Here is a 9,165-nt window from a genome sequence, read left to right as displayed (position 1 = left end):
GGAAAAGCCTACACTTGTAGTGCAACTACTTCTGTGAATTTTTTATGGACAAAGTCACAAAATAAAAAAAAAGTAGGTAGCCCACAAAAAGAGGGGGGGAAAAAAAAAATCACATGGGGAGCTCAAAATTGTAGACAAAGACTTCACAGAAGAGAAAAACCATACAAGCATAATGGAGATATAAAGCCTTTCAAATTAACATACCCCAAGCTACTTACTGTGAAGACATTTACTTACATGTAGGAAAAAAGATTTTCCTACTCATCTCCAGGCTGCTTAGTCATTGTTGAAAAGAAACTCCAAGTGAAATGCTTTGGACAAACTTTAACAATCCAAGATCTGTGAAGAAGAAAACCCAAACAAGCTACACACCATTTGGAAGTGATATCCAATGAATCACAATGGTCAAACATTCAGGGCTCCTATGCACGTGTGTGGAGCCTGCTCCAACGCACTGGAAATCCAGTGTCAGAGCAGACTTAATTAATCGAGTCTGCTGAAGTATGGAACTTGACGCACTCAGGCAGCCTTCTGCATCATCCACACTGAAAAAATGGTGGTGGGGAGCTTTGAAATAAAACTCATTCAATGAGCTTTAGTTAAGTGTCCCACCACCATTTTTTCAGCACGGGGATACTGATACACATGATGCATGGGAGCTTTTAATTAGTGTGGCTTGCTAATTAAAGCACCCAGCGCTGCATCCCACAGCATATATAAAAATGTTCTCAGTATCTAGTTCTGAAATTACTACAGATTAGTACAGGCATGTCAAACATCCAAACTGATGATTGGATGGGGGGATCTTCCTGTAGCAGTAGCCAAGCACTCAGGTAGGAACGAGGGGGTTGGAGCCCCAGCAGCAACATGGGAAGGAGCTAGGCTTTTCAGCTTGTTCTCACAGCAGCACCCAAGGGCCCAGGATACCAGGACTCTTCTCACTGGATCCCAGACCAGAAGTTGAAGGGGGGAGAAAGGGAATACATGGGCCCAATACAGCCCATCGGCCTAGGCACACACCATTTACTTGGCCCATGGACCAATCCTGCACCACTTACCTGGGGCCAGACTAGATCGACACCCCTGGATTAGTACACAGTTTTTAAAGTAAGTCCATGCAAGCTAACTGAACTATTAGAGGTCTCTTTCCTATCCTGGAATTTGGAAGACCTAGGCTTAATTCCTGCATTGCAGACTTGTGACTCAAACTGAGTCCTTTACCCTCCATGCCTTAGTTTATACAGAGATGACAGTACTCCTTTTCTGAGACGCATGTTGTGAAACTAACTACATTAAAACTGAGGTACTCTGGAAGCACGCATTCCATCAGAAGACGACTATAGATAGTATTAGTAGATAGAGCTCTAAGAAAGGGTGACCAAAAAAACAAAACAAAAATAAAACCCTGTACTTTGATCTCACAATCACTGACCATCAAAACAACTTCTATACTAACTTTGGACGAAGCTAATGACATACACACTGAAGGATTCAGAATCATTATTTTATGCACCTCACTTTCACTCAAATGTAGAAATTTTCCCTATAAATTTTATACCCTCCTGAAGGTCTGTAATTCCAGCTAGTGGATATGCATCTCAGATTTTTATATATGGTTCCTCTAGACATAAATCATAGAAAGTTTACTATTTGTGGCTGACATATTTAAACTACAAGCATTTGTAACTGATGATCGCCATAGAACCCACATGAGAGGGGAGAATTAGATTCGTAGCAGATGGAAGAGTTATCTATATGACGGTTCTAAAAGATTTACCAAGTTGTCATTGGTGCTAAGTTTCTTAACTGTATGCTTTGCAAATCTATGAAAATGTGTCATATTAGTCAATATAGCAAGCAAGTTTACAGCTACTTAAAGTTATTTAGAAAAAAGAAAATTTGAGAAGTGAAAGTGAAATGTTGGCATTTGATTTCTCATATCCTCAGGAGTCCAAAGTCATCCTTTCTACAGTTAAGAAGTCTGTCTAGCTTCCATTAGATTTCAAGTAGAGAACCATTATTCCACTAAGTTACTCCCATAGAAGTGGAGAATATTTAACGTGATGCACATGCTGCCCCAATGCCAAGGCCAGATCCTTTGCCTTGAAGAATAGTTAAAGGTCCTTGCTCTTTTAGTTTCACCTGTCTAAAGTCTTCTCTAACTTTTTCCAGAAGGTCTGGCTTGAAAATAATATCCAATGCAGTCATCGCCAAAGCTTTTGCTGTGCGCAAAGCATAGAACTGAGCTTCTTCTGACCCTGTAGTAAAAAGCAAGACATTACAGGTTAAGATATCACTACTAAACCCATGTATTCAATGATTGCAAATAAAATACTTTTAGAAAAGTTTCAGAGTTTAAATTCCAAATCATTTTCTAAATTTCTACTTTTAAAAATGCTTCTAAATGTAAAGTGCTCTGACATAACAAGACGAAACCACCTCTGAGCTCATTTCCCACTGCTATATAATCCACTTGTTTTCACTCTAAGCATGTATGCTATTTCTTTAAGCCAGTGGCAGGCAGCTAGGAGATGAGAAGATTCAAATTAAAAACTCTATAGCAAAGAGCGAACATCTCTGAAGTAATTAAACACCCCAAAACTTAATTAACAAGAATTAAAGCCACCCTCCGATGCCTTGTTTTTCCAAAATGTGGTGCACAGGTGAAATTAGACTAGACTATTCAACACCACCTTATGCAGTAAACTTAACTTTACCCACTTACGCCAAGCCCAATCATAATGCACTTTTACCCTATACAGCAACTTCTGGAAACCGGTCACACAAGCCCTGTGTAACAGTTCCACAGCTCCTCCTTGCTACGCATAAAGACCCACCTGTAAGAGCTGCTGAGCATGCCTGTTATTTTAAGAAGGAAGGCGGCTCTGGGAGCAACTGTCAGCACACAGGAGAGCACCCGATATGGCTTAACTGGGAGAGAAACCCAGGGCCAGAAAGTGCTGCAATTCAAATATGGATCATAATCAACTATCAATTCATAATAGTTAGAGGGAACTGGCCTTACTGAGCAATTCTAAGTGCCTACTGCCAGCTTCCCATGTGGACCCTTCCCATCTTATAATAGATAATATAATACTGGATCATCATTTGTACAAAAGGCAAGTGTCAAAATGTCATATTCCTTAAAATGTATGCAACATTTTAATACTAGAATGTCACTGTTCCTCACTGTCAGCAGTTCCTCTTCTAAACCTGAATTTTTAGAAAACATCTATGCATTTAAAGCTTTTTGTGTTTTAAAAAGCTCTTACCTGCAGCTTCAGTAAACTGCTCAGTATGATTTAATGCATCTGAGCCAATATAAAAATAAGGATGAATTCCAGGAACAACAAATGAGACATTTCCAAAATCAGTGGAACCTAGGGAGAGAAAGAAAGCTGCTCAATGAACAAGTGCTCTAATGTACATCTTACGAAACAAATAAGAGCTTTGATGTTAAAAAAACCCCTAACAACCTAAGATATTATGTTCATATAAAAACCTGCAAATCTCAGTAAATATATGCATATTGCTTACAAAACAGAGTCAATATATGTATTTGGCGAAGTCTGCTATTTCAGAGCGGCAGTACATGTAGACAAGCTCCTCAACTATAGAGCAATTTTTTTTCAAATAGGTGCAATGGTGAGGAGTAGCTAACTGATCATGTATGTGCAGTGAACTAAATGCTTCAAGATGCCTCATATCTCCTTCCGTTTAGTGGTTTAAATGTGTTGTTTTTGCACTTTGAAACATCTAACAGTAGGACTATATGCAGGCTTCCTTGCAGAGACCATTGGTGCAAAGATTATCAAAAGGTGCACAGTGCTCCATTCCAGCCATAGCAGCAAGACCCTGGCGCTACTGATAGAATTTGAGACAGTTGGAGCCACTTCAAAATTTTACAGCCTCTCTCAAGAAGGCACTCATACAGACCTAATGGTTACCACTTGCTGAAAGACTTCCAAAGTTCAGCAGTGCCAGCTGAACACCTTGCTTGTATATAAATGGATCGAATAGAATTCTTCAAGAACTGCATGATGAGATAAGCAACAATTTCTTTAGGTGTGGCTTTAATTATTTGCACTTGTACAAGTCTAACCAAACAGGGCAAATAAATCAAGCAGGGTGAGTCAAAGAAAGGTTGAAGAGTTCTAATGAAACAGATCACAGAACTATCCTTATAAAAGTTAGCTCACATATAGATGTCATAAAATACAAATGCTTTGTAAACAAAGGTGTATGATATCTGACAGCAGCCTTAAAGATTCTTATCCTGGAAACATTAAAGACACCATCAGTGCTTTTTTAGCCAGGTTGAGTAAGCCTTAAGGGCCTAGGTATTAACACTAGCTAAACTGCATTTTAGAGCACTAGAGATGCACTGATATATCAGTCCATATCAGATAGGCACCAATAAAAAGAAAATTAACATTATTGGCAATCTCCTTTTTTTGGCTGGTGTAGCCAATAATGTCACCAATAAATGCCACATGCATGTGCGCAGTTGCAGCATGCAAGTGGCCAGGAATGCAGCCAAGAAGCTTGGAAAGCAGCATCTCACTGGTAAGTCAGAGGGTACAGATTGAGGCCCCCACGGTAACGGAGGGAACAGGGCAGGGGCTGCCTAGCTAGGGTGGTGAATGCAACCCCGGGAGCAGGATGGAGCCATAGGTGGGTCATCCGAGGGGCGGTGAAGGGTGCAGCTCCCCACCATTCCACACACTCCCAGGGAAAGCATGGGGGGGCATGTGCCGCCCAAATTTGTGCACAAGACAAGGGTGGGCTGCCCACTGCAGGCTCAGGGCCAGGGGCTGTGCCAGACTCTTCAAGGCTGGGGTGCACTCGGGGTGGCGCTGGGAAGGGTGGCTACAGGGTGGGTTTTAGCCATGTCAAAATTCCCTATAGCCACCGCTCCCAGTGCCACTCCCGCCCACCCCAAGCACAGCCCTGGCCCAGCCCCACCCCCACCACGAAGAGGCTGGCATAGCCCCTGGCCCAGAGCCCACAGTGGGCAACCTGCCCTTGCCCCGTGCACAAATTTGGGGGGCATAAGCCCCCTATGCCTCCTCCAGGGATTTGTGCAATGGCAGGGAGCCCGTGGCTGTCCCACTCACCAGGTCACATTCACTGCCCTAGCTGGGCAATGCCTGCTCCTGCCCCTATCCCTCCCTCACTGTGGGGGCCTCAAACTGTCCCACCCCACCCCCCAACACCGTCTCTCTCTTCTGTCCCTTTTCCCCAACAGACTTACCAGGCAGACACTGCTTTCCAAGCCACTGTGCTGCATTCCTGAAAAATCAGCTATTGGATCAGTATCAGCTGATATGGCTGGCTAATAATCAGCCATCAGTATCAGCCAAGAAATTTTTTTTTTTTTTAATCAGTGCACCCCTACAAAAGCACAGTATGAACCATATAGACCAGTGATTCTCAACTAGGGTGCCATGGCAATCTGAGGTGATGGGAGATCCTTTTAAGGGTGCCACAGAATGCTATGAAATATTAGCACCATTAGGTGTGCAAACACCTATACATTATTTGCAAGATGGACCACAACAGGTTTAAATGTTTTTGACACTATAGGTTGGGTTTTTCTTCAGTTCTTTGCAACAGAAGAACTGCTCTATTATTCTTCCAAAGTGAAAAGCAAGAGCCGATATTTTCCCTGGGCTGCCTGGGGTATAAAAAGATTGAGAATCACTGATTTAGACAGGTGCTTACAGCATTCCTTTCAAACTGATCACCCAAGATCTATGAAGAAACAGGTTTGTTTGTTTGTTTACTTTCTGGGTGTCTGCAAGAGATGCTTTATTATGCATAAGACTAATCTAACGCACAATAAAGCATCACCATCTACATGTGCACAGCAATTACTGCAAAATACATTAATCTAATGAGCTGTTTTCTAATACCGGTAGATACAGGTACTACAAGATTGCCCACTGAACTCATGTGCTGAAGCGCACACACAGACGCTGAGCAGGAACAAAATGCTCCAAGTCAGGCCAGGCAGCATGGGCCCAAAGGCTAGCCCCAAGCTCTGGGGGGCAGGCAGGGAGCTGGTGACAGCTCCCTGCCTGCGGCTTGGAGCTGCTCTGGGGGGCAGGTGGGAAGATGTCCCCAGTCCCTTCCCCTGCCCCTGGAGCCCAGGCCTGAGTCCCCCTCCCCCATGCCCTCTGCTAGCCCAGGGCTGCCCTCAGCGCTCCCAAAGTGGGCACACATTTGGACACATGCCCAGGAGCAGTTTAATGTGCTTGAACTTTCTGCACAGAAAATTCAGACACATTACTTGCACATGTAGATGCACCCTCTGAATACTGTTCACTACAAATATCACTTCTACTTGAGATTCTGATAGAGCAGATTTCCTCAATAGTTATGTTGTTTTGGGAAGAGTGGTGAGAAAAAATAGTCAGTACCCCTCCCAATTTTTTAAATGAGAAACAGATACTATATGAACAAATATAGAATTGAAAGCAGAGATGAACATTTTCCTTATGAAAGAGACCACCCACAACAAATTGCATCTCACGTCTCATAAGTCTGACTCGAGTTGGAAAACCTGCCTCCCACATACTATAAATAGCTCTGAGGTACAAAATGAGATTACATACAAAAATGCAATTCTTTGATTGGAAGAAAGTCCTTCCAGCCTTAGCACTAAATTGACTGAAAACTACAATTTTCCAAAGACAAAATATTGAGATTATCAAGACAAACTTAATAGAATCTGCATCTCACATTTTTAGCTGCAGACAGAAGTGACTATTTTTGCCTGATCTGGCCACAGAAAGTAGTTTATCTGTGAACAAACAAGTGCATGGCTGCAAATAGCTTTAAAAATGGGCAATCGAGTGTAAATCTGACCCCTCACTGTATAAGGTATCAGGTAAAAACATTTTAAACGGTGTCTTTTGTAACTTGAATCTGCAGAACCCCCAGCCTGTCACTTTTCAGAATGGGAGGAGGGAAGGGAAGGGGGGGGGGAGAGGGCAGGGAGAGAGGTTACAGCCCCTTGGAGAATGGGGTGGGTGTATTAGAGCTCCCCCAAGGTAGGGGGGCCTCCAATTCACCCACCCCACCCTTCAGCACTGTCTGGGGAGCCCCAAGAACAAGCTCCTTCCACTGCCTTTTGCCCCTCCCATTCTGAAAACAGTGAGCACTGGCCGCTGCTATGGGAACCTGGCTGTAGGCTCCCAGCCCCAGCCCCATTCCCTTCACCCCTGGAACCAAGAGTGAACTTCTGTTTGGTCTGATGTAACATTGTAACTCAGAACATTTTGCATAAATCTTTCTGAGTTACAGATGGGAGCTGTGCTTCCTGTCTGCACCCTATGAGGTCAATATTTGAGGTGAAGCAAATAACTTGCTATAGTCAAAACGAAGAACACAAAATACTCTCTTACTCTAACAAAAAACTTCTCACACAAATTTAGCAGATTCAAGAAAACTCACAGTGTTGTCAGAACCCTTATACTGAACCTGAAACTTATCCAATAGCCTGAACTGTCAGCCTACTTCGAGTCAACAGTTCCAAGATCTGGAAAGAGAAAAAAAAGCTCCAGAAGGGCTGTATTACAGTATTGCCTACCCTAAACCAGATTAATAGAATCCCAGTCCTAGCTGTGTTTTTTTTTTTGTTTTTTTTGTTTTGTTTTTTAAGTGACCAGAAAAATAAAGCATGAACTGCTGGAAACAAAAGTATTTTTGCTCCATCTGATTAGAAACAGTTTAGAGCAGGGACTGGCAACCTGCAGCCCACAGGCAGGATCTAGCCCAAAAAAGCCATTGGCTCTAGCCTGAACCCAGCCACCAGGTCCTAGTGCCAGCCTGCATCACACCTGAGCTGAGTCATTTCAGCCCAGTGCTGGAAAAACACTGCTGCCTGTTGCATTAGAAAGCGTACCTATTTTTCCCTGCTTTGAAGCAAAACTATAGACATTTTTTCTTGCTGCTGACTGCAATCAGGTTTATAACCAGATAACACAGTTTTCTGAAAAGTCACTCAATATGTTAAATCAGAGATTGTCAACCAGGGGTACCTATTAGGGTGACCTGGCATATTTTATGCTTTGAAGTTGCACCTGTTTATAGAGTGGTGAATAATAGTATTGTTTAGTTTTCTTTTTGCTGGTGTTTGCAATATCAGCTGGCCTTGTTTCTTGCAAGCAGCTTATGGCCTTGAGTTTGCTCACATGATGTTTTTTTCCTTTTTCTATCACTGTGAGAAGTTTTTTCTAATACAAAACAGTACTAGTTTTGTTACTGGCTCAAATTAACTGAACTTGGCACTAACCAGCTGAATCAGAGGGATGAAATGATTGGATATGTTAATGAAAGGTGATAAAGAAGACCAACGGACAACGCTTAAAGTAAGACACTAGAAAAAGGCCAAATTAAGAGGCATGCTCGTAATGGGTCTGTTGAACAAAGACATATGCTGACAAGATAAAATATGGACAATATGCTGGCTGCAGAGAGACCAAGCCGAAAGCAAGGCATCAAAGGAGTCAAGTTAAAGAAGAGCATAAAAGGGGGGGAGCAAGAAAGTTAAGTGTGCCATCGTCATCATCATTTTCATCATGAATCCAGCTTTCAACACTTGCCTGGATCGTCACAGTCAACGACACACCCTTTGCTTCAGGAACTGAGTGGCTGTCTATTCTGTGAAGCAAAGTAACACCTGGGATTGCAGGAGATCATTCATTGTACTAAGTGTTTTTCTCTCTCTGAATATAGAAACTGCTAAGATAATACTTGTTGTAGTAATAAAGTTATACTTTTATTTTGGGACACTTGAGTTCTGTGTTTGTATTTCACATTCCATTTAAGGGTTAATTGCACTTTAACGATCCCTAAGCACCATCTGGTGGACAGTGGTACAAACAGTACATGTACCCCCAGGGGTACTTAGAAAGGTCTTCAGGGGTACATGCAGGTGGGCAGGTAGGCAGGGACAGAGCACGCCCTGGGCTACGGCAGCGGTGTCTCCCTCAGCACGCCTGTTTCTCACCCGGGGGAGCAGGAGGGGCGTGCCAGGTGCCACTGGCCCCACAGCACACCGCAGTGCTTTCCCACCCCCACCCTAGCTCACCTGATTGGCCACCACAAAGGTCTCAATGACGGCAAGGGGTGTGGAGTATGTTTCTTCCACCAGGAGCA

The 9,165-nt window shown here is 43.1% G+C and overlaps 1 protein-coding gene across 1 annotated transcript in view; it reads right to left on the bottom strand.

Moving 5' to 3' along the window:
- Positions 1–141: 141 nt before the first annotated feature.
- Positions 142–9,165, bottom strand: part of PM20D2 (peptidase M20 domain containing 2) — a 22,271-nt gene continuing 13,247 nt past the window's right edge. The window contains exons 6-8 of the mRNA XM_014520351.2: positions 3,273–3,380; positions 2,143–2,258; positions 142–339 (exon numbers count right to left, since the gene is read on the bottom strand). Coding sequence (XP_014375837.1) covers positions 325–339; positions 2,143–2,258; positions 3,273–3,380 — 239 coding nt within the window. The 3' untranslated portion in view covers positions 142–324. The remainder of the gene's footprint in view (positions 340–2,142; positions 2,259–3,272; positions 3,381–9,165) is intronic.

Source organism: Alligator sinensis, unplaced genomic scaffold (genome assembly GCF_000455745.1).
Source record: "Alligator sinensis unplaced genomic scaffold, ASM45574v1 scaffold658_1, whole genome shotgun sequence".
In the NCBI taxonomy this organism is placed as follows: Eukaryota; Metazoa; Chordata; order Crocodylia; family Alligatoridae; genus Alligator; species Alligator sinensis.
The sequence above is the reverse complement of the archived record's forward strand: the minus strand, read 5'-3'. Positions and strand labels throughout refer to the sequence as shown.